A 27,810-nucleotide genomic window follows, 5' to 3' on the forward strand; every position below is an offset into this window, starting at 1 on the left:
GTTTGTACAAAAATTTGGGCTGACCAATATAATAGGCGAGACGAATACTAGACTAGACAAAAAACATATACAGGACCAATAAACCTGTCAAATATCATAACGTGAAAATACAGATATTTGCGACAGAGGAGTTTTCCGAATGCTCTTTACTGTTAAATGATTCAAAGTTAAATATTAATCAACGTTTATTGTAATATAAGGTTTTTAAAATTATACAATCGGCATGAAGTGACACATTCCCTTTTTTCATTCTCAATTTTATGTACATCAGACATTCATAGTTCATAGTACTGTTTCCAATATAGTGTGCATATCTTAGATTTCATACTTTTGCTTTCTTAAATATCCTACTTATCTAAATTGTGCTTGCTCATAAGTATTATGATAAGTTTTCTACTATTTATTTTGGTCGTATAATGTTCATTTATGTAGCGATATATTGTATTAACTTCACACTAATTATTTTAACGTTAAATTGTGCACTGATGAATTTTTCTTATATTTTATCTTTTAAATGGAGCAAATAAATCAAGTTCTGAAAGACAAATCTTGATGTAGGGATATAGGTATATACATATGCGTAAATTAATCCCTTAATTCAAAAGATGTCGTTCAGTTACAACCCAAGATAACCCGAAGATTAATGGAGCATGTAGTTTTATGAATATTTCGAAATTAAAGTATTTGCAAGATAGGCATTATTAATGTTGTTGTTTTTGAATTTTTAGAAAAGCACTCCCGCAGTCTTATATTTTCTGAAAATCCTTCTGCAATTTGATTGGAAGGCATTAACATATTTGATGTAAGCCATCACTTAAGGTAGGTGTTGCCACTTTGTACAGTATTTGTATTGTTATTGATGAAACAAGGACCTGCTTTTGATAATCACCTCGGGTAAGACGTCTTATTCAAAGAACAATAATAATTCTAAGTACAGTTATAAATTAATGTATATAGAATAATTGTTATACAGATAATGATAAAAGACATATACAGACTCTGCAAAGAACCATAGTTTTACATAAATATAACTGTATATACAAATTTTGGGGAAATAACTACACATTTTTTCTTACTTGAAATACTAACGAAAGACTACTGAAGGTACTACATCTGATCAATATAACGCACTTTAAATATTGTTTAAATAGTTTCGAACTTGCCGATACAAATTGACTAACCCATGAACAGACACAATAATGTTTATATATGGTCATTGTTATAATATTGTTCGTTTCTCTTTGTGTTGCATTTTAACGTTGAGTCGTTTGTGTTTTCTCTTATTTTTGAGATATTGAGATAAGACGTGGCACGGTACTTGTCTATCCCAAATTCATGTATTTGGTTTTCATGTTACATTTGTTATTCTCGTGGTGTTTTGTCTGATGATTGGTCTGTTTCTGTGTGTGTGTTGCGTTTCGGTGTTGTGTCGTTGTTCTCCTCTTATATTTAATGCGTTTCGCTCGGTTTTGGTTTGTTACCCCGATTTTGTTTTTTGTCCATGGATTTATGAGTTTTGAACAGCGGTATACTACTGTTGCCTTTATTTATATTGAAAACAGTACCAATTTTACTGCACCAGATACGAATTGCTCAGAGTTGATCAGCCAAAAGAACCTCAAGTTTAACAAAATGTCGACAAGGAATTAGTAGTAACACACAGACCATCATGCAATTACAAAAATGAATATTGGTTGGAATAATTTATAAATGCAATTTTTTTTTTAAATTCGATTCAATAAATCACTTGGTGTAGTTTTGAAACTTACGGAAGAATTTTGTACAACTGAAAAATCTAAAAACTAAGGTATTAAACGAATTTAAACGTAATGATTATGTCTTTCATTTGAGTATCTGCGCAATTGTCACCAAATAATTTCGTCACATATACAAGTATCTTTCAACATTTAGGTACCAATAACCATTTCTATTCCAATCTTTGAAAAAAAAACACTGGTCTTTTGTCAATTTTAATTTTGTTTTAATGTTAAAATGGACTATAAAGAAAATATTCAAAGTCGTGTCAAGTTATTTCTTCTTCAATTGCCACTGGGAAGCACCCAGTACATCTTTCAAAAATTATCCTTTTAGTAATTCAAATTATGGACCTGTCATTCATAGTCTGCATGAAACTTTATGATAAATTTTGCTATAGGCCGATAAGATTGATTGATTTTTGGTTGCTTAACGTCCACTGGCAAATATTTCATGCATATTCAGGACGAGAACAAGTTCACAATAGATACAATAGGTAGGTCTTGTCATAATAGAGGCAATAAGGGATGATGGTCGGAGAAATTTCGACTGCCACTGGAAAATGAGGGTATATTGGATAGGGACAGAAATTTTGCCTTACAACAGGCCACCTACGGGCCCTCAAAGAGTTGTTGTTAGGGTTCCTAACGTGCAAAGAGTGTTGGACTCTCTTTACACGATACATCGGATTTAACGTCCCCCTTCTGACCGGACGTGACCGCGAACTTAATACATCCCGCACAGCCAAACGGACGCCCCACTTCGTCAAGCGTTTTACTGCCGGTCGGGAGAAGACCAAGCGACCATATTTCTATTCCCCAGTCACCCTTGGGGGATGGTCCGATAAGAGAATGTGGAACTGCCTTTATTTTTCAATACGGAAATTACAAAGGTCATAGTTAAAAGGGGTAACTTATGTCCGATATAATTGCGAATTACTTTAAAAAATCTACGAAAATCTGCAATAAAAATTCAACATCGTCAGAATTCTAAATGATATGGAATGATTTATTTACAGGTATGATGGTGAAAGACGGGTTTCTGCAAAAAAGGTTGTCATTACTGAAAGGTTATAAACCCCAGTGGTTTGTTTTAGCGGATGATGGATATCTTAATTACTTTAGCGTATGTATGATTGATTTTATTATTAAGATCCTGATATTGTCCCCTATCATATGACTATGACTGGGCTTTTCAGTTCTATGCAATTGTGATAGGTCAACGTCTGTATTCTGAAATTTAAGATTTCTTTTTTTTATCACAAAATGTCTTTGGTTTTATTTACTCTGAAATTCTTTTTATAATTAGTAGTTTGATTTTCTGTGTAATGGGTTATTCAACCTCAGGAATAGATTCCTACGCCTCATTTTTAAACTTATATCTCGAATTTGACTTACACAGTCATCTCAGTACCAGAATCTATGACAAACGAGACGATTTTAATTTTGAAATTCTAAATTTCTTCCACCTTAGTAGCAATATACCAACTTCACCTGAATATGGGATATATATTTCCCAACTTATTCGATATTCAAGAGCTTGCAACTCCTACTCAGACTTTGTGAAACGTCATCAGTGTCTGAGTAGAAAGTTGATGAACCAGGGGTATGTCAAAGAACGTCTCGTCCTTTTTCTAAAAAAGTTCATCGGAAGGTACCAAGACCTTGTTGATAAATATTCCGTGTCAACTTCTCAAATAATACACGATGGTCTTGATGTATAGATTCTGCGTACTGATGTTGTTTATCATCTTAATTAACAACGTGTTTTATAGTTCTTACATTTGTCTTTGTTCTATTACTAATATTACTTTTACTGTTGAATGGTTTTATGTGATATCCGTTTGACGTGGCTCGGTACTTATACATCTCGTCAATGTGTTTGTATAGACGTATTTACACTTGTATGCAAATTTGTCCGCCATTACATAACATCACAAAAGTTCCCGTAAACTTTGTTTCATAATTCAAAAACATTTGACGTCACAACTAAAAAGTGATTGTTGCGTGACGTCAAAAGGTTATTCGGAGGTGATATAAGGTCATTCGGAGGCAAAATACAGCTAAATACCAAAAACGTTTTGTATGCACATTGAACGACAAATCTATGTGACGTATAAAATTTTCTGACGTTAGACTCAAATCAATGAAAGTGTTTGTAGATAGTAGATGTTTTTGTGTTCTGCTAAATTGTTCCTTTTAAAATTGTTATACGATGATGACTGATGTACCCATATTTTGACTGTTTTATCAATTGTGTCTGTTTAGTTAACGCATCAATATAAATGTAACGAATTTTGATGGGGCTGTCATTAGAGTGAGAGGGTTTGCGCTGTGGGGCCAGGTTTAATCCACCATTTTCTACATTTGAAAATGCCTGTACCAAGTCAGGAATATAATAATTCTTGTCCATTCGTTTTTGATGCGTTTTGTTATTTGATTTTGCCATGTGATTATGGACTTTCCGAATTAATTTTCCTCTAAGTTCAGTATTTTTGTGATTTTACCTTTTACCTTAACTGTTTTTGTAAACATCTGGTGTAAATATAAAATTTTAATCCTGGTATCTACGATGAGTTTATTCGCAACCACTGGGTCGATGCCACTGCTGCTGGATATTTATTTCCCCGAGGGAGGGTATAACCAGCCCAGAAGTCAGCGCACTTCTGTGTTGACTTGAGTTATCATTGATATGATCATAATTTTAAGTTAACTGTTAACAAAACTTTGAATTTTTGAAAAACTAAGGCTTTTCTTCCTCAGGAATAGATTACCTTAGCTGTATTTGGCAACACTTTTAGGAATTTTTGGTCCTCAATTCTCTTAAACTTCGAACTCTATTTGGCCTTTTAAAATTTTTTTTGATTCGAGCGTCACAGATGAGTCTTTTGTAGACGAAATGCGCGCCTGGCGTGAATATAAAATTTTAATCTTGGTATATATGATGAGTTTATTTGCACGATGCCACTGCTGGTGGAGATTTATTTCCCCGAGGGTATATTACCGGCCCAGTAGACTGAACTTCTGTGTTGACTTGAGAGTTATCATTGATATGTTCATAATTTTAAGTTAACTGCTAACAAAACTTAGAATTTTTGAAAAGCTAAGGCATCCCTACCTCAGGAATAGATTACCTTAGCTGTATTTGGCAAAACTTTTAGGAATTTTAGGTCCTCAATTCTCTTCAACTTCGTACTCTATTTTGCCTTTGAAACATATCTCAGAATAGAAATGTTATAACGCTATGTACAAAGGTTTTTTTAAACAATTATCTGGAATAGATTAGCCCCCTCAGATATGACACCAGACACATTATCCTATTTGAACACACGCGTCTTAAAAGCAAATCCATTTTTGGCCTTGAAAGGAGTCGTCCCGGTAAGACCTTTTTTATTGGTCCCAAATATAGCGTGTTTACATTATTGTTAAATTGTTGATATCAAGTTATTGATTGAAAGTAAAATGCTTTTATTACATAAATATGGGCTGTTTTTAATAGTACAATGAACATGCATCGAGTACTAGCATCCTTATTTCATGCGAAAATACTGATATCTTCACAATTTAAACATTTATGCTAATTCAACACGTTTTTTTGTCTAAAATGGAAGTGGCTGCAATTGTGTTCATTCTTAATATTTAAATGCGTGTGGTATCAAATGATAATACATATCTTATATATGAATGTCGAGAGTGAAACCGAAAATATATAAAGTACACAATATGCATTAAAAAAGCTGTTAATACGTGTAATAACATTAACGGTACCAATTTTCCTGCACAAGATGCGCATTTTGACAATACACGTCTCTTCAGTGTAATTTATGTCGTTCGATAAGTACTCGTGAGTATGCGAGAGTAAGATCCTTCTGATGGGCGGAGGCATGAGGGTGATCTTAGACTGAGAGACAAAGTCCGAACGGGATAACTATTTTACATCCCAGCTGTTCTAGATTAGCTAAAGAAACTTTTACGCTTGATAAGATCTAGTTTAGATCCACACACAATCCTTATAATATACTTTATATATCATTATATAGTATATACCCTTACGAGTAAAGTAATTTAATAATGAGTTCGTTTTTCAGTCTTAGGTTTATAGGCCAAAGGTCTTGAGTTCGAATCACTGCATAGGCACTGGATGTTTTCTACATGGATTTTGAAATAAGGTCTTTTCCGTTTTAAAAGTTTTATTGAAGATTAGGCATTCCCGCCAAAATGTTATAAAAAAAGGAAAGCATATAAAACAAAGAATTTCAATCTAGGGTGATATGGTAGTGGTTATCCTGCTAAGAATCTTGAATATTGGATTTTAATACGTTATACATCACGTTGTTTCAATCAATCTCTGAGTTTTCAATTAAAACACAACATATTATTATCACTCAAATATATCAATGATGATGATCGACTAGTTATATGATGGCGGTTAAAATCATTATTCGTACTGTACTACTTTTAAACATCTTGCAAAATTGAATTTGCGCATCAAAGTTTACAATTTACCCGAAAGTGTAAGACAAGTGTTTAATTTATGTAATTGATATCATCTATACATGCTATACGTACAAAGTTATAAGCATGTTATCCTTTATGAGATGATTTTTTTTTGTTTTTTTTTAAATATTCGGACTTCTTGTTATTTCTATTGTAATAGGAGAAACCCAAAGATGAAGCACAGAAACCAAAAGGGAAAATGCTTTTATTGGTACGTAGTAATAGTTTATATTTCATAAACATGTTTTCATTTTATGTATTGTAAGATATAACATAATCGAGAAAAAATAAATAAACGAAAAACAGTGCATGCATCTGTCATTAAGTGCAACAAAAGGTCATAGACTCATAATAGGACTTGATGAGAAGGAAAATAGATATTTTGATGACTCGTACATTACACACATGACACGAAGATCTTTTAAGTAAGTGTTTGACATTAAAAACATAAACAGAAAAGGATTCTGAAAATGAAGATTCAAGTAATTTGCATTTAAAAACGATACAAGTATTTTAGGTGTAAAACAATTTTTTGCGTATGTTACTGTAACGTTTAGATTTTTTTATGCAAACTGTAAACTCTTAAATGAAAATCTTAAAAAAAACCTTCCTCCTTTCTTAAAGAAAGCATATCAAATCGGTGGAAGTACTAATTACAAATTACCAAACGCCATCACGCATCATGTGTTCGAGAATAAAAAGATAATAAAAAAATATTTGAACGTTAAAGGATACCGACATGCCTATGTAAATGTTTCAGATGTAGTCGTTATAGTTATACTAACTCATTTTCATATTTCTATTTTATATTTACTTTTCATAATTCAATAATTGAATATATATGACACGTTTTTGAACTCCGTCTAATAAAAAAAACCCAACTGTTTCTGTTACACTATTTATTTGCGGATACACATTTATTGTTTACATATTTTATCTAAATCAATAATCAGAAATGGACTATTTTTTTCTGAATCTATTGGTAAAGTCTGTCTACAATGCAAAAAAGTAAAAACACGAAAATTCTGAAATCCGAGAAAAATTCAAAAAGGAAAGTCCAAATTAAAAAAAAAATCAAAAGTTCAAACACATCAAACGAATGGATATAAACTGTCATATTCCTGACTTGGTACAGACATTTTCTGATGTAGAAAATGGTGGATTGAACCTGGTTTTATAGCTAACTTAACCTCTCACTTGTATGACAGTCGCATCAAATTCCATTATATTGCCAACGATGAGTGAACAAAACAAACAGACACAATAGGTAAAAATGTCAAAAATAGGGGAACAGCAGTCAACATTGTGTTATTGTCTTAATCACTATAAAAACAACAAATGTAACGAAGAAGCCCCAAAAGGCATACATCAAATTTAACATCCTTATTTTGCTTATGTGATACGATTTTATTTATCTATACACATGGAAAAAAGTATTGCAACACCAAATTGAAATTGAAATTAAAAAAACACTTTTTAATTTTTTTGTGATATAAGTTGGTAAAATAGAACTATTTAAACATTATTTAAGTATCACCTGAGTTTAATCAATAAATATCGACTCGATAAGTTTTTATCTGCACATGCAGCTACTGTACCCGTAAACAGCAAAACAGATGTTTTCATCCTCATTGTTTTCAACACTTTAAATAACCAAGTTTTTTAAGTAATGTGATTGACACCTTGTAATGGGTCCTCGACAACTCTAAACTGCAGCAAGATGGCAGATTATCAGCATGAGAGAAGCAGGGATGTCGCTGAAACAACTGCACGTATTTTTGGTCATCACCATTCCACTATAAGTCGTTTTGAGAATAAAAATCACGCAATAAACAATTTTAAAGACCTTCCGAGATAAAGAAGACCCCCTATACCATTTGCTAGGGAAAATCAAGCATAATGAAGGTTGGTCAGAAGGAAACCCATTGCATACAATACATTTCTAAAAAGAGTGGTGGGCATACAGGAGCCTTTTAACAAGAAATGTTCGAGATCGACTCATCGCTACTGGTTATCGTGCGATAAGACCATTTCGGAGACATTTGCTTACGAACAGACACACAGTTTTCCGTGTCCAATGTAGTGCAGAGCTCGCTAAAGTTGAAAATTAGCATCGTGGAGGAAGATCCATTGTTCCAATGGAATTCGGTTCATCTTCCTTGGACGGATCGTAGCCCGGATTTGAACCATATCGAGCATATATGGGACACTATTGGGCGGAACGTGCGCGAAAGGACACCCCAGTTCAAACACATCATGAAATAAACAATGCCCTTTATCAGAAATGGTTGCTGCTACCTTAGCAACAAATAAGTCGATTTTTGGCAAGAATCAGGAGACGTTTAGATGCGGTTATCCGTTTGAATGGAGGCTGCGCACAAAGTACTAATTCTTTGGCGTATAACGATCAACCATGATGTGAACAGTCATCTGAAGATTAATTTTGAAATGTCTGACATTGTAAAGTTCGACTACAGAAAAAGTTGTAATGTGCATTTTTTTGTACAAAAAACACCTCATTTTGTTATTAAAATTGTGATTATATAAATCATTTTTTTTCAAACATTGTTTGTTTGTTTCAATGCCAATGTTATCATAAACTATGTTTCAATAATATTTTACAAATATTTTATTATATTTCATCCAAAAAAAAAATCAAGGTGTTGCAATACTTTTTTCCAAGTGTATATGTAAAATCCACCCATAAAGGATGGAAGGTTTTAAGTTCTGGTGTAAAATTGCGCGTTTGAAATTCAAACAGGTAGACATCAAATATTTTTTTCATTCAAAGTATGACGTGATACATAAATACTGAGTCACGTAAAATATATAACACAAAACAGACTTATCAGTAAAAGTAATAATAATAAATAAAATAATAGTGTGGTTTAAAGTATTACGGGAAACATACGTACAGAGTCACGTCAAATGTATATGTGTATGTAAAAAAAGGCTTAACAGTAAAAGTAGTATTAATAAATAAAATAATTTTGTCATTCGAAGTCTGATAAGATACATAAATAGAAGTAATATTAATGAATAAAATAATTTTGTCGTTCAAAGTATGATCGGATACATAAGCACAGAGTCACGTCAAATGGATATCTCAAAAACAGACTTAACAGTAAAAGTAATATTTATAAAGACAAATAAAAGAATACTATAACACGTTATTAAGATGATAAATAACGTCAGTATGCAAAATCTATACTTCAAGACCATCGTCTATATTATTTGTGAAGTTGATACGGAATATTTATCAACAAGTTCTTGGTACCTTCCGATGAACGTTTTTAGAATTTGATTTTTCGCGACGTCTAAATAAGACATTTTTGGAAAATATGAAGAGCAATTGTTCCATTGATTTTAATCATAAGCTTCAAAAACTAGAGCTTAAACCTTTTATTTTAAATGACAAGTATAAGTAAAATGCTTTTTTTTTTTAAATCGAGAACATTTAAGAATAAATAATTTTTAAAAAAACAAATGTTTTACTTCAGAGCATTCTTATGAAACAATTACAATTCCAAATGTTTTTCTAATTCCGCACGTTTTTATATAATGCATGTCTATCCAGGCATAAAAAAAAACAAACAGCATTTTGAATATATGTATAAAGAATCGTCCACTTTTATCATTAATGTATTACATAAAGTTACATTATTTATTACATATTAAAATTGCAAACAAAAGTGCAGACGCAAAATTTCGTTAAAAAACCCCACAGTTCACAACTCTATCGTAGGTGTATATAGACCACCAATGCACTTGAAATACGTCAAGTAATAGCATGGTTTTCTGGAAGTAAACACATATTTTATTCATGGTAGATTTCATTTCAAATGTTTATCAATAATTCGTGAAAATGTATTTTAAGCTTTCAGATACAATGATCAAGAAGGATAAAGTTTCTTTCACAGTTACATCAGCCAGTAATAATGTTTTCCGTCTAAGAGGTATGTTTTTTTTTACATATTTGTTCCCAAACAATAACAGATAACAAAAAATAAGAAATGGAATCAAATATTTAATGACATTGAATTCCACACACAGCGTCATATTGTAGGTAACCTTACTCTATGAATTCACTTCAATACATTTCGCTAATTTTCTTACCCAAGAGTGTTTTGTATGGTACAAATAGTTCAGTTTTTTACAGTTATGTTCAAGTATACAATATGTACCATAACAAAACTAATCGGAATCACAAAATGTACGCATTCGTTGAGTACTGATTTGTTTTGGTAACACACTATTAATTATTATACATACATATTTTAATTTTAACAGTTCAATAATTCATAAAGGATTTTGTAATTCTCTGTTGAAGACAACGCTATGGCGAAAAACGACCAAAAGACAAACAACAGTCTAATAAATGCAACTGGTTTTAAAATTTTCTCTATGTGGTTGGTGTCTATATATGTTACTAGCAATACTATTATGTTTTACCCTCCCAATATAACAATTGAATGACAATTCGCGACAGTGCATTTTCTCGACGTCTCGAAAATTAGATCCTGTATTTTACAAAGTCAGAAATGTGGTAGTTGTTATCTAATAATTCGTTTCTATGAATGTTGCGTTGTTGTTTGCTTTTTTGTTGCACTTCTTTATTCTGTTATTTCGTTTTTTTTCCTCCTATCGTTCACCCTTTTTCTAATTCAACACATTGGATAAACCTATTATATTCTAAAAAGTTTGTAGCTAGTCTAAAAATACTCGATATATGTGACTTCATGTATCACTACATTACATTTATAATATTTATTTGTGGTGCGTTTGTATCCGACAATGCAAACGAAACCGTAATAAGGATTAATAAAATTAACGGTACCAATTTCCTTGCACCAGATGCGCATTTCGACAATACATGTCTCTTAGACTGCGCGATTACATCGTCTTTATAAAGGATTAATTAATTGTATTTTTTCTATATTAAGCTGATTCAAGTGAAAAGAGAAATAAATGGGTTGAGGCAATCAATGATGTCAGGGTCAAATTGTACAACAGAATGTTCAAGGTATTGTATTACAGTGTCATTTTCTTAGAGAATCAATAGAACAATAAACTTATCATCATTTGTAAATAGAATTACCGCAAACGTGTTACGAAAAGCAAATTTTTTCTCGGAGTTCAGTATTTTTGTGATTTTGCCTTTTGCCATTGTTTCATGTAATATTACTTGATATGTTTCTTATACGGAATTGTTTACAAAAGGCACCACTACTAAAACATTATAACAACTTTCTTTGAAGTTGAAAATTTGATTTTGTCATTTGATAAGGCACTTTCAGTTTTGAATTTCCTTTGATTTAGGTATTTTTGTGAATTTACTTAGTATTCAGACTGTTCTAACCGTTTGACCTAAAATGAACATATCACTCTAGAGCAATGGAAAAGGTACACCCTTGTAAAATAAGTATAATGACACTTTTTTAATGTTATATTATGACCATTTATTAATCCCTTGACCCACAAGTATAGTTTAGTAACAGTTGTAAATTACCGATGAAACAATGGATAACAAGATGACAGCCACAATTTATTAAAATGGTATTACGCTGGTAACTTTCTTGTAAACCTTATGTGATGTACTTAAAATGCGTATTTCTCAATTTACAAATATATCTGTATGAAGTGGACATTTGTGGTGAGAGTATATGGGCTAGGTAGTTTCCTATCAATCTATTATGTAAATTGTTAATAATTCTTAACACTTACAACAAAGAAACAATATCACCAGGCGCATAGAAGTGTTACATTGAAATTTTGTATCTGCACAATGCCACATGCACATCTCCTTATATTTATACAAAATCTATACTATTAAACGAGAAGACCTCATTTTGTGTGTCGCTCTCTTCCCCCCGCAATAAATTAATCATAATGCCTCTATGTCCTATGGGTACCATGCATAGTTGCATTTGTCATCCATTTTTATGATTATTCAGTTTTTTTTGTGGGAGAAAAACGTAAAAAAGGTGTCATACCACCAATTACTCCCTCAAATTTAGAACGTATGTGAAAGTAGGCCTACTCGGACAAAAAATAGTGCATTTGATGTCATTGTTCACCTAAACTAACCAACAAATTTGCAGAAATGAAAGTTTTGTTGAAAGAAAAATATATTAAGACCATTTTGAGCCAAAATGTACCTGTCTATGAGTTTGCATTAAAAATTGAGGATTAATGCGCTCCATAGTATACTAATTTAAGATTTCCAAAAAACCAGGGGTTATTTTTAGTGGTACCTCCTTTCGGAAGCTCTCTGCTTTCTAATATGATTTTGAATGTATGTTGAAAATTGGCATGCAGAAAGGTGACACCTGTACGATTCAGGATATATCAATTTTCTATGAAGTTAAACATAAGGTAAAATATTTAGAAAGCTGTGAAAATTGCAAAATTTGGTTGAACAGATAGGGACTTTTAATTGGTGGTATGACACCTTTAAGCAAAATGCGGTGAAACATCAAAATCAGAAAACAATTGTTTTTTTTGTCTTAACTGATCATTTGAGATAATAGTAGCCACATTTCAATCTTTTTGGGGGCAAAATGTCACATATTGCAAATTTAGAGCCTTAAACTTGAGTTTGTGCTATTTTTAGCTTTTCCCATCCTGACAATATGCTTTTATATAAAAAATGTCCTAAATAATGTTATAAATGCACAGAAAGTTATTCTGTGGTGTTAAACATTGAAACATAAGTTGTTTACTACCCCCAACAAAATTTTGTAATGCAGATTTAATGAAATTATTTGATTTTTAGCCCTTATAGCATTGCGTCATACTATGTACTTGGCAGATAGCATAGCCTAATGTAAGCACTGCAGAAACTCACAAAAGCACCATTTATTATTCTAAATGAAATTTTTATATCTTAAATTTTATTAACTGATGTAAATAAACACAGTTAAATGACCATGACTGCACTTTTGATCAATTTGTAGTACTTTACTGACACCAGATGAAAAAAAGGGGGGTCAATATTCTTTGACACTTCAATACCTTGGATTTTTTACTAAATTCATTGCAAACATTGTTGAAAGTCTTTAAAGAAGTAGAACAAACAAGAAAAAATCAGCAAACAATGATCATGATATTGAAAGTTTATGTTCCTGTAGCCCAAAATGAAATTTTCAAGTATTTTCTATCAAAGTCATACATTACAGTCAGTTTAAATTGAGCTGTGAAATTTTTAATATAAGTCGCATAATGATCAGATAGGCTGTTTTTAACTACAAATTGACTAAGGATTAAGAATAAAGCAAAATAAAAGATTTCTAATCAACTTTTTTGTCTCTTTAGGTGTCATACCACCAATTACTCCCTCAAATTTAGAACGTATGTGAAAGTAGGCCTACTCGGACAAAAAATAGTGCATTTGATGTCATTGTTCACCTAAACTAACCAACAAATTTGCAGAAATGAAAGTTTTGTTGAAAGAGAAATATATTAAGACCATTTTGAGCCAAAATGTACCTGTCTATGAGTTTGCATTAAAAATTGAGGATTAATGCGCTCCATAGTATACTAATTTAAGATTTCCAGAAAACCAGGGGTTATTTTTAGTGGTACCTCCTTTCGGAAGCTCTCTGCTTTCTAATATGATTTTGAATGTATGTTGAAAATTGGCATGCAGAAAGGTGACACATGTACGATTCAGGATATACCTAGTTTCTATGAAGTTAAACTTAAGGTAAAATATTTAGAAAGCTGTGAAAATTGCAAAATTTGGTTGAACAGATAGGGACTTTTAATTGGTGGTATGACACCAAAAGGCATCCGGATATTGTTTCCGTCATCGGGCCGACTTTTGGTCATCGACTTTCTTTCTTTCAACAGGTATGAATTTATATATAAAAGCATGATTTCCGGTTTTTAACTTTTAATCATAATTTCCACAACTATACCATGTATACGGAGAAAGGACAATTAGTTTCGCGTTATGATTATACTCTATATGATATATAGAGACTCTGTATATGATATAGCAGTGAACGCCGTGAAGAAGCAACTTGGAAATGATAGTTAATAGCAAATATATTTTATTGATAATATACGTATGTTCATGAAACGCAGAAATCATGGAATTAGATAGAAAACAAAAAGATAACGGACTTTTCAAAAAAGGTGGAGGGCTTAACATAATTGTCCAGTCTCCAAGTACCTATGACTTTTCAGTGACGAATCCAGAAATTTTCATAAGAGGGGCCCGCTGACTGCCTTAGAGGGGGCCACGCACAAGTCATGTTTCAATGATTCCCTATCAAATCAACTGTTTTCTTTTCAGAGAAGGGATGAGGCGGGCACCCTGCAAAACCCTCTGCAGTTTTGTTACCTTTTCTGAAATTCTCTAGAAAATATTTTACAAAAATTAATCCTACAACACTTTACATACTTACAACCAAGCTTTAAATGCCCACGAGGACAATTACTTGCCAAAACGTCTTTTTTTATTGAAAGACTTTTTAGACATTTTTTTCTTTTCTTCGGATCAAACACGGTTCAGAACAAACTGAGGAAGTGCACTGAGTTTGATTTTAATCAAGAAAAATAGTTGTCTTTTTTTTTAAACAGCTTTATTGTTATATTTGAACCTTTGGTAATGATTTTATTTGTGTATATTTATTTTTATTATGTACAGGGATTTTATGATAACGGAGAAAGACAGCTTATTGAAACAGATTTGGACCAAGAGAACGACCGCAAAGGTATAAGAAAAAACAATGTTTTTATTAAAAAGGATTTATACATTAATTATTGATTTAAATAATTATAAATGCAATACACCCATTAACAGTAAAAAGTAAAATGCATTTTGTTATATGAAGTAGAAACAATAGTAAAAGTTGTAGTAGGAGGAGGAGGAGGGTTCGGTGTTGTTGCAAATGTTACTCATCAAAGATACCAGTCTTAAAGCTATTGTCATTAAAATCGTAAGTTCTGGAAAGTTGTGTCAAATAAAGTAAAGAGCACCCATACAAGCATTAGTGTTTCAAGTAATTCAACATTTCTAAATAAGTTAATTGACAGAAATTGATCACATAAATGATATTTTTATGAACACATAAGGAATGTGTCCTAGGCAGATAATCCCACAATAGACGAAACATTCCCCAGATGTGGCAACAAATGTATATCAACTCATCAATGAAAAAAAGGTTATTTTTTGGTACGCCAAACGAGTGTCTCGTCTAGATCAGACACATACGCGGTGCTGGAATCACAACATTTAGAACGCAAAAGCGAACACGAAATTTAAACTTATAAAAACTGAAAACCTCAAAATGTATCTGTTATAAGACTAAGGAAATCAATGTCTGGTGTAGACAAACCTTGGTGCTTCAAATAATCCTACATTTTATACACAGCTAATTTTTTGAAAGTGCTGACTATTTATTTGGAGATTACATCTGGAAACAGACGTCCACCATAGTGATCAAAGTTGTAGAAGTAGTAGTTATATTCTTGGTCAAAACAAATTCTTATTATTATTCTGCGGAACGAGGAACACCTTTTCGTGTACATATCGTCAAACACTGCACGTATTTTCAAAACAATGAACTTCATTATAAAAAACAAAAATGTAGATAAAAAAATTACAGTGCTGTTCCCTGTTGTAACATGGAGATATCTTTTTCATGCTATTAAGGTGTCAATCTATAAAACATATTCACTTCAACAAGCCACCTTCAGTTTATTTATTCACATATATGTCTTTGTCTTATGAAGATTTAAAACTAGGCATATTCATGTATGTACAGGTATTTATTGTTCCGAATCAGTGAATGATTCATAAATTCCCGTTCTTGGTTTAAGTTAATCAATAATAAAGTTCATGCGCTATATATTTTATACCTTCATATAGAAATCGATGACGTGGCTCAACAAGATGACGATGGTATTATTGCTGTCGCAGAAACAAATATCGCATCATTATTTCAGACACGCACAACGTAAGTAAAGGATTTTTTGTCTACTTTTATCTCCTGCATATTTGTTCATCTCCTGCATATTTTTTTATCTCCTTAAATCTCAACAGTGAAGATCGAAGTAGTATATTGCACCCCGTATAATACAATTCTTTTATATGGACTAATCGTTTTCGTCAATAGACCTTAGACTCTCAACAGTGAAGGAAAAGCCGAAACTGAAAAGTTCGAACACAACAAACGAATGGTAAAAAACTGTAATTTTCCTGAATTGATACAGACATTTCCTTATTTAGAAATAATTATTTACGACCGACGCGCGTCTAATATTCCCAATTTCCATTCTCAGTTTTATTTTCTACAAAAACAATCAGTAACGCTCAAATAAAAAAGTTGAAAAACTAATTAAAGTGCAAAGTACAGTTAACAATAAATATATAGACACAAATAAAACACAAATTCTGCAAACCTGCAGTAACATTATTTTTTTTCTTTACATATCATAATTTAGATACACGCTTTCGATACAATGTGGCTATCCCGTCTTTATTACTTCAGCGTCTTAAAATTCTTTACGAACCTGTTTATACACAAAAAAGTTTTCAATGGTCGTTACATGGCTTCAATCGGGACAACACATGCTTAGCTATAAACCTGGACTTCTTGGCAGATGAAGTGTTTTGTTTTTCGTGAAGAATTATTTATATTAACCTTTCATTATAGCAAAATCAGTTTAAAATAAATGTGTAAATCCTACAACGGGATTTACATTTGGAAATATTGCTTTATTATGTTTGTGCATTTAAGCAACACCTGCATATTGAATAAGCATTTGAAGATTAAACATTATAGTTTAATAACAACTATTGGATCATACCTTATAGCGGGTTATTTTCATGGGATGTAAATTTTCGATTATTTTCGCAGATAGAACACAATCGCCAGAATAAATTCCGTAAATTTAAATGTATACATCCAAAGGTGATAAAAGTGTTCTTATCCCAGGCATAGATTACCTCAGCCGTATTTGGCACAATGTTTTGGATTTTTGTATCCTCAATGCTCTTCAACTTTGTACTTGGTTTTTTTTGCTTTTAAAACTGTTTTGATATGAGCGTCATTGATTATGTAGGCGAAACGTGCGTCTGGCGTACTAAATTATAATCCTGGTACCTTTGATAAATATTGAATCCAAAAATAACCACCAAAATATTTCGTGTACCTATTTTATGAAAAGCAAGAAACTGTACACCTGCGAAAATAACCCGTTATACGGTAATTATAATTAACGATATAGATATAAATATTATTAATGCATTGATTATTATTATTGCATATGGTATTCTATTTTCATACCATTTAGACCATTTCTAGCTGTTGGAGCGATTGATTTTGGAACTACTTATTCTGGATGTGCATTTTCAACAGTTCAAAATTTTAAAACAAATCCACTACAGATAAATACATTTCAACTGGATCATAAAAATGTATCTTCGTTCAAAACTCCTACAGTACTACTGTTAACTCCCGAAGGCAAGTTTCATTCATTTGGGGCGACGGCAGAAAGTCATTACGTAACTCTTGTGCGAAAGGAAGAAGCTAACGAATGGTACTACTTCAATCGCTTCAAAATGGAACTATACAAGAACAAGGTATTTTGTAATAAAGGCAACAGTAGTATACTGATGTTCGAAACTCATAAATCGATAGAAAAAAAAATCTTGGTCACATCCAAAACCGAGGGAATGACGACACAACATTAAAATGTAACACACACAGACACGAACTAAGCATTAGACAAAATCAGATGAGAATAACAATTGTAACATGAGAATGTCTGAAATCAATATCGAATCTATAGGATAATTTAATTTCTGCTAAAAAAAAGATTTGGAACTTAAAATAAAAAAGATATTAGACCTAATTCTCTTCTTTCATTTACATGTAAACGACACATACAAGTCATCCAATCATTCATAAATTCACGAAAATATGTTTGTAGATAAATGTCTTAAATCTTTGTCATATATACTACTAATAATATAAAGAAACAATATGATTGCCAATGGGACAACTACGCGATCGGGTTCATATAACGTGGACGTAAGCAATTATATGTCACCATAGAGCTTCCATTGATGAGCAAAACCCACACTGTATAGTAGGCCATAAAAATCAATTTAAATGATTAGAGCTTAGATAAAGTATCATTGAATTAGAAAATAAGACGTCACAAATTATCTGAAATATAGGTAAATATTATTGGAATATATAGAGTCCTATTCCATGAAAGTATCAAAATCAACGAATTTTTTTTCTTACAACGGTGTTGTATTGAAAACATTTCAAAATAAGTTTATTCAAAGAATCAAACAGTTTACACGAATCGTATCTAAAGTTTTTGGACCCTATAAACAGCATCATCGTAAATACCAAAATTCGATATCTTGTTTTTGCACACCAAAAATAGGTGTCTCAAACTTACATCCCATACACGATCTCATGCTGAATCGAATGCATCATGTTGTTTCTACATTAAATGCATATATAATTCAATTACATTAGGGTTTTCGAATTATTATCTATGGAGATACGTTTCAACCTTAACTCTGAAACAATCATGTTTCCTGTTTGTTATAAACAACGATTCGTATTTTGTCCTTTCTTAAGTCAATCCGGACAAGCCATTTTGGACGCATGAAATTTATTACGTGTTGTTTTCATATTTTTGCTCACCTTGCCAAAACGGGCCAAGTGAGCTTTTATCTTCACTAGGCGTCCGTCTTTGTCCGTTAACCTTTGCAAAAGTATTCTCCTCTAAAACTACTGGGTCAAATAAACCCAAACTCGGCCCATATCATTCTTTGGGTATTTAGTTTAAAAAATGTATCCGATGAACTCCGCTAATCAACCAAGATAGCCACCATAGCTAAATATAAAACATAGAGAGAAAAAAAATCATCAGGTCAAGATCTATCTGCAATGAATTTTTCAGACGCATCAAATCACCGTTTGATGAGATGCTGTCCCTAATTTAGCAGTTTTTGGTTAATATATAGAATATTATGATAGAAAGAGATAAATTGTAAACAGTAAGCTCTAAAAATAAGTCAAAACAATCAAAATTGTCAAATGACTCCTACCGGAGTTATTGCCGTTTAAAGTAAATTTTTTAAAATTTTCGAATCTTTGTAAATTTTTACACATCTTTTACTCTTAAACTACTGGGCCAAGTCATTATAGATCAAGATAATTATAAACGGGAAGAATGTGCAGTAAAGTAAGATCTACAAACAAGTCACCATCATAAAAAATATAAGAAGTTCTATTCTTGTCTATAATGTGTGTCGTTTGTTTAATATGCACATAGACTGTTGAGAGATTCTAGTTTTATCCAAGAAGGCTTTGTGACTCTACTGCAAATATATTTCAAGAATCAGAGATTTAAGTTTTAAAATTTATCTTTGAATATCAAAGTGTTCTACTTTTTCTAGAAAGCATACAGCATTATTATTAATTCCAAATATTTTTTTTTCATTCTTATTGTTTTTGAAAAAGAAATTACTGTCAATTTATATTCAATTTCTATTAGATTTCTGTTTAAATTAGGTATTCCAATTCCTTGCTTGTCTTGATAGAGAGGCAAATTGTACCAAAGGGAAAGGGACACTCATAAGTTGAAAACACGCTAAAAACGCAATGCCAGAAATTGAAAACGACGAAAGACAAACCACAGTATACAAGACACAACAAAGAAAATTAAAAAACTGAGCAACACGAATCCCACAAAAAGTCTTGGGTGATCGCAGGTGCTTTCGATGGATAATTAGACTCTGCTCACCTCAAATACCTGCAAACTTGTTAAGTACAAAGCCGGTGATAACATATGTTGAAAAGAACATATTAGTCGTCATCAATGTAACATATATCCGATCAAACAACATGATGGCGTCAATGATTTTCTAATGACTAATTTCAACTTTACAAATTGGAACTCTTTGTTTGACAGTTTCTGTGTCAGTAACATCATTCTTTCAAGGGAATCAGGATTTTTAAGGCAAGACCAGGAATTTTGTCAACTATGAGATATTGAATGTAAATCATCGCGAAGCTTTTGTTTGATCTTTTATTTGAAGATGATTGTTAACATTGTTTTTTAATTGTTATTCTAAGGAACTGAGAAGAAACATGGTTTTAAATGACGTTGGAGGTAAACCAATGAAAGCTATGCTGGTGTTTGCATTCTGTATAGAATTCATTAAAGACCTGGTACTGGATAAATTGAAGGCATCTATACATGGATTAGAAGACGACGATGTCCATTGGGTTGTTACTGTTCCAGCAATCTGGAATGAGCAAGCCAGACAATTTATGATTGAAGCTTCTGCAAAGGTAACTTGAAATATTTTCAAAGGAAAATATTGAATGTTAAATTGATAAATGTAATAAATGAAACAATTCATAAATAATTATTTCATGTCGCCAAGAAGAAAGTGTTCTTGCTAGTTTATTTCAAAATGTTTTCACCTTTATGACATTCGACCGCAACTATTAAACATTATGTAATTCAGATTAATAACTAGGATGAACATACTATTACATGTAGAATAATAAGGATGAACATATGGGCCATCTAAAAATATATAGAAAAACATTTATCTTTAGAGCATCATGATCTACTCTCATGATCATGTTTTCTTAAGTAGCTTACCTTGAAATCATACTCTGAATCGTAATCATTGTATTATTAACAACTTTAACATTAATATAATAAGTTTATTTTATCTCTTTCATTTAATAAGATGACCACCATTCCGTGATTTAAATATTTCCACATTAATATATGTAAAAATAATCAAAAGTATTCAACAATTTCATTTGCTTCAATAGTTTGCAAGATATGACTTTTAACATGATTGTCTACGAGAGTAACACATAACTATCATAACCTACTTTCATTAGAATAAGAATGTGAAACTCAGTTATACTAATGACACCTCGGAAATGGTGCACTAAATTTTATTTGATAACTTCCATAAAATACCTTAACATGTCTAAAAAACAAGTGAAACAATTACTTTAATCCGTTTAGATAAATTAAGAAATACAAATGTATCATAAAAGTATTACGTAAAATCAAACACATCTTCACAACTAAAAATATCAGAAATTAAATCAAATAAGGAAATAATACAAAAAACCCATTAATGTCAAGAATGATCAGAAAATTTAAAAACGAACTATCGGGTTTAGGAGGACAAGCCAAATTAAGACAAAATAAGAACATGACCTTTGACCTTGAACTCCTTTTAATTCTGGTGGACTAAAGGACCTTCAATCAGAAGGCCGTAAGTCCTTAAACATCTTGTGGTTACATTTCACTGATATCAAATACAGAAGAGTAACTCTCAATTGGAGTGTACGGATCGCTTCTGTCAATTTATGGTAGACATCCTAAGACTGTGTGCCGAAGTGCAAATTGGTCAAATATATTAATAGTTTCATAAACGGTCGAGAAATAGCAGCAATAACACGTAAAACAGTGATGTGAGAGATAAATATTTCAAATAGGACAGGTGCTTGGTTAAACCGTTCTACATTCTATTTTAAATATTTAAGCGATATCATATGCTATTTAAATACTTTTCTCAAGAAAAAAATGGCGGAGGAATAGAAAATAAGAATCACACATTTAAATGGAAAGATGTTATAATAATCAAAACAAAACCAACGGTTTTTCTATGGAAAGGTGAGAAGCCATTTCATATTTAATTAAAAAATAAGAAATTTATCATTTCATTCTAGGCAGGCATTGAAAAAGATAACCTGACATTGGCTTTAGAACCAGAATGTGCTGCGATGTTTTGCAGATATCTTGCCATAGATAAAAAGAAAGATGGCGATGAAATGGAATTGAAAGCATTTGATGAAAATGCACGATTTATGGTGGTTGACTTAGGCGGTAGGACATATACATTTTAATTTGGTTGTTGTGATTAAATTAAAAATTACTGAAATGTATTATAAAAATCTCAATTTTCCTGTCAAATATCGTATTCGAGTCATCGACGTATGTCATAATCTAAGAGTTGTTCATGGTAAACTGTTAAATTAAGTTTGGTTAGAAATTAAATTTGGACACAATTAACACGAAAAAAAGACTTAAAATAAAGTGATGAATTACTTTATTTATAAGTAAAATACGACGATTTTTTCTTTCTTTTCATCATAGTAATGAAACATACATGCAAGGCTAATCCAATCTGTTATAAAATATTACAGAAAACATGTGCAGCAAAAACTTTTTTTTTCAGCAACATATATTTGTAAGCACAATCAGTGCATTATATTATTAAGTAAATATGACTTTCAAAAGTGACCAAATACCGTTTTATTGAAAAATAAATGGAAATTAATGGAAAATATGCATTCGATGTAAAACATGAGAATTAACATTCAAAAGAGCTTCCCAAGAAATTAAAAATGATAATGTTTTGTTCATAATCCTGCCTCAGTTGCAAAGAGGTCTGGTTAGTTTTCCATTGAATAATTTTCAAATATAATGTTAACAAACAAATCAAACAATTGATAATCCACATGGTATAAATCACCTTAATTTGTCATTACAGTGTCACATCGACTTACTAGATAATTACAAAAAGACACAAAGAACAAAAAATCAATCTTTAACATAAACAAATGTCTATAAATAATTTCAAGATTTACCTATACAATGTGGTCTTTAAAAGCTGCGCAAACATTCAACAGATATAATGGAATATAATTTGTCATAATAAGGAATTAAAATAGGACATGCGATTTCATCTCAACGGGCAGACACATAATTTTGTTTTAACAGGTTAAACCTTTTATGCATTCGAAAATAAATTTATCAATTCTTCAACTTTTTGAAAACATAAATTACTTATTTTAACATTTGCGATCAAGTCCATCAACCCCTTTGTAAAAGTTCGAGTTCACACTTTGTAAATAAGTTTTGCTTGAAAAATAGAACAGAAAATATATGTGAATAGAAAAAAGAAACAAAGTGATGAGTTTATGTCTTTCCTGTAAAAAAATATAAATGAGAAACATGTCCATCTGTGTGGAATTTCTAAATACGTTAAACAGATACTTTTTCTCAAATTCAATGCAATTGATTTTTTCCCTCCCCAAATGTTGAATGCAAGTTGTTTCAAGAGATGAAAGACAATTAATTGTTTTCTTAAATTGTTTAAGGTATCTCCCGTCATGTGAACGGAGCACGAATTTCACAATTTTAAAACGATAAATACAAGATTGGGTAAACATATGTTATCCCATATGAGTAAATTAAAAAAAACACAAGTAAATCAGGTTTTGATATTTAACAGATATCATGCATGCACAAGCGGTAAACATTGCATTATAGCATTAATAGTTGAACACTTATTTACGATTTAGGCGACTTATAATATTCTGACAAAGTTTTTGAACCTTTTTCAGGAGGGACAATTGACATTACAATGTCAGAAGTTTTATCAACCGGACAACTTAGAGAAATCTATAATGCCACTGGGGGTCCATGGGGTGGAAACTACATCAATGACCAGATAATGAAAACCCTGAAAGAAGTAATTGGATGGAAGGTGATTAGAAAATTTCAGGATGAAGATTATGATGATTACCTTGAAGTATTGAGGCAAATTGAACAAATAAAACGAGGTATGGACAACGACTCTGACTATTCAGTATCAATACCCAAAGAACATTTGCAAAACATTCAGGTACCTGATTCATACAAGCAGTACGTGCAGGTAAAGAAGAAGAGTATTACGTTATCTGCATCATTAATGCAAAAGATATTTTCTACGTCCGTCGATTCCATGATTAAACACATTGAAAAGCTACTTCAAAGAGAGGAAGCTTGTAGCGTGTCAACTATTCTGTTGGTGGGAGGATATTCATCATCCAAAGTTATTCAAAGTGCTTTTCGAGAGAAGTTTGAGAAGAAATTTAGGATAATTATTCCACTTACCCCAGACATGATAGTTTTAAAAGGTGCAGTTATTACAGGTCATCGCGTCGAAGCTATCGTAGGAAGAGTAGCAAAGTATCACTATGGTCTAGGTCTAAGTTCAACAGGAGTGTCTAGTCATAGAATATCAATAGTGGAAGATGAGGAAAAAATGTTTTTCTCGTTAATTAAAAAAGGACAAACGATCACGGTTGGTGAAGTAGTTACACAATACGAAATTGTGTTGAAAGCGAAATCAAGATGGGCCAATCTTGAAATGTATACTTCAAAAGATGATAACCCAAAGACAATCATTGATAATGAACATTTCACAAAAATTGGAAGTATCCGTGTCAAACTTCCACAATTTAAAAAAGAAAGTATACTTATCCTGACAATATCGTATGACGAAACAGAATTCAAGGTGGTAGCAACAGATAAAAACACAGGGCAATGCTTCGTTGGTACATGTAGGTTTCTTGAGAAAGAAATTGATCACAACTCGAGTTAGAATAACAATAAGGACCTTATTGCGGTTTTAGAATTGGTGTCTTCCTATCACGCAAATCAGTATACATAATTTTATATAACTTTTCACGTTTTGTGTTAAAATTTAACAAATTTAATCGTTTTATCATTACTTAATGTAGATTGCTAATAAGGTATATTGTTTTAATAAGTTTAACTTTTTATTATGTTGTGATGATACAATCCACTTTACTTCCAGTCAGTCAATATTGAATTCGGACTCAGTGACTGTCACATTTTTAGGTATAAAAGTGGGCAATATCGTGTGTTTCTACTTTTATCGTATGTGCGTCTTTTCGTACAATGTATTGCTTTTTACTTTCCAAGACACACAGTGAACCTGAAGCAATTAGACTTTTACTATTGGGAAAAACAATTCTGATGGTTGATAAAAAAATGTTGATTTAAATTTGAATAAATCATCCTTTAAATATAGATAAAAGAATAAAAAACAAGCCATTGTTTCTTAGATTATTTTATCATTATAACGTGTTTGAATGTGTTATGTTTGTTGTTAAATGAGAACCCAGTAATTGGTATGTTATGGCATACTATACACCTAAGTCCTTATTAGATGATATAATTTTAACGACTTTCAAATCTCATAAATTGACAAAGAAGGTTCAAGTATAAACACTGAGATTAAAGCATGGACCTAAAAAAAGAGTATCTCGAGGTGCGTTGCCAGGAGAAAATACCTTCTTTAAATTGGATTTTAACCAAAAGGAATACTCGTGTATTCTACTGGAATACACAAATCAATATTAATTCAAACTGTTGTATCTAAGATGTGATCATTAATGAAACAACAGGCATTAAGAAAAATAGGAATATAACAACAGGAACAACTAACACTGACTCCACCAACAACATATGTACAAAAACGCATTGCTTAGATATCAAGACTTGATAAAAGCACAACAGATATTGGTATTAAAAGAGTTTTAAAGTTTGTATTATTTGTCACACTCCGGCTTCACTCAGGAGAATTAATAACATGTGCATGTATATTAATTAAAAGACTTGATAAAATTTCTCGATACAGCAAAAGGCTAGTTACGGTAAGGTAAACTATGGGTTAAAAATGTTTCCTTAGAATATATTACAGTATAAATAAAGTTTATTACATCGATACCACTGGATAATCGAAAATATCCTAACGAGATAGTTACATTATATAATTTTAAAATAAGAGCTAAGTTGCGGACTTTAAAACTGATAATATGATTATCGAGATTGGATAAATCCGATAATCAACGAGTTGCTATATAAGAATATGTTTCTCTAATGATTATCGAACAAATGTTGGTATACAAAAATAATTTCGAGTAATCTATATTCCACTTGGTTGTCAATTTAATAACCCGTCAACTCATCCAATTATTTTCTGGTATCATCTGAAACCACACGTTGATTAATTTCATTTGTACTATGGACCCACAAATGGTAAGGTTGCCACAGAATTAAAGAAAACAAATAGTGTTGTAAGTTTAAATTATGTGTGAATATTTCATGCAATTGATTAAAAATTCCAATACTCAGACCGTTGTTAACAATTGTATTTAGGACTATTCGATATAAAATTGAAGTCTTTAATTTCAAAAACTATTTAACCTTGGTTTTATATCTGTGTCACCGATAATGACAGATGTGTTACAGCTAAAATATAGCCCCTTTAACTTGATCATGACATCGTCAAATTCCTTCATTCTTTATTCTTATTGTTTTTCCCAATCAATTTGCGTCCGTCGTCGTTAAATTTTACAAAAATCTTCTCCTCTGCAACAATGGGCCAAATTTAACCAAACTTGGCCACAATCATCATTGGGGTATATATTTTTAAAAAAATGTGTCCGACGACCCGGCCAACCCATCAAAATGTACGCCGTGGATACAAATAGAACATAAGGGTAAAAAGTACATTTTGGCTTGTTACTCTGAAACCAATGCATTAAGAGCAAATCTGACATGGGGGTTAAATTGTTTATCAAGTCAAGATCTATCTGCCCTGGAATTTTCAGATGAATCTGACAACCGGTCGTTGGGTTGCGGCCCCTGACTTGGTAATTTTAAGGAAATTTTGCCTTTTTTTGTTATTATATTGAATATTATTATAGATAGATATAAACTGTAAACAGCAATTATGTTCAGCAAAGTAAGATCTACAAATAACTCAACGTGATCAAAATGGTCAATCGACCCCTTACGGAGTGTTTGCCCTTTATAGTCATTTTTTTTACCAATTTTTCGTAAATTATAATCTTTTACAAAAATCTTCTCCTCTGAAACTACTGGGCCATATTTAACCATACTTAGCCACAATCATTATTAGGGTATGTAGTTTAAAAAAATGTGTTCGGTGACCAAGCCAACCAACCAAGATGGCTGCCACGTTTCATCGTTTCTCAAGACCTAACTCGCAAATGGTGTAAGGGAGAGCCGAAAATTCAGTCCCTGAAATGATCGAAACGGGGATCGAACCAGGAACTTGTGTAAGTAGTCAAATGCACTAACCAATAAATCACGACTCTCCATCTATCTATGGAAGTATAATTCATAGTTCATGACATTCTGTTCATGACATTTTGTTCATAGATGCGTCTTAACTAAACAAGGGGTCCTGATAAAAAACGGTCATCTTAACCTACAATTCACATACAAGTGACTGACTAAAGTTTGTGTTTGAGTTCATATCTGAGATACAACTTGTGGTGGAGAAATACTATTTTTCAGTAGATGAGTCTATAATAATCAGAATCGAAGTCCTTAAAAATATGTCATCTTGACATAAAATTCATTGATGAGTAATTGAGGTGAAAGGTATAAATTCATATCTGAGATGAGGAATACAAATATTTTGTCAGTAGATGCAACTTTGATAGTCACGAGTTTCAAAATCAAGTCTTGAAAATAAATTCGACGATATTCAATTTCACCAACTGCACTTTTAGAAAAGATATTCGATTTTATCAACTACACAATTAAGTTATATTTCATAGCATTATCATAACTAATTGGATTGAATCAGTTCTGGCAATTGAGGAGTAACATCCTCAACAAACAGATTGTTTACTGATATATTTTGCACTTTTTT

At 31.7% G+C, this 27,810-nt stretch overlaps 1 protein-coding gene across 2 annotated transcripts; it reads left to right on the top strand.

Annotated features, from left to right (window-relative positions):
• Positions 1-683: 683 nt before the first annotated feature.
• On the top strand, positions 684-24,864 carry LOC139484720 (heat shock 70 kDa protein 12A-like). 2 transcript variants are annotated; one of them, XM_071268609.1, is made up of 11 exons: positions 684-819; positions 2,774-2,880; positions 6,412-6,462; positions 10,129-10,207; positions 11,195-11,274; positions 14,905-14,971; positions 16,129-16,216; positions 17,556-17,844; positions 20,366-20,584; positions 21,998-22,154; positions 23,678-24,864. In XM_071268609.1, exons 2-11 carry the CDS (start codon positions 2,776-2,778, stop codon positions 24,697-24,699), a joined length of 2,157 nt encoding a protein of 718 aa, XP_071124710.1. In that variant the 5' UTR covers positions 684-819; positions 2,774-2,775; the 3' UTR covers positions 24,700-24,864. The 2 variants fall into 2 exon arrangements, with proteins under 2 accessions (XP_071124710.1, XP_071124709.1); XM_071268608.1 differs by having other exon boundaries at positions 758-894.
• Positions 24,865-27,810: the final 2,946 nt, after the last annotated feature.

This window comes from Mytilus edulis, chromosome 8 (genome assembly GCF_963676685.1).
Source record: "Mytilus edulis chromosome 8, xbMytEdul2.2, whole genome shotgun sequence".
Taxonomy (NCBI): domain Eukaryota; kingdom Metazoa; phylum Mollusca; class Bivalvia; order Mytilida; family Mytilidae; genus Mytilus; species Mytilus edulis.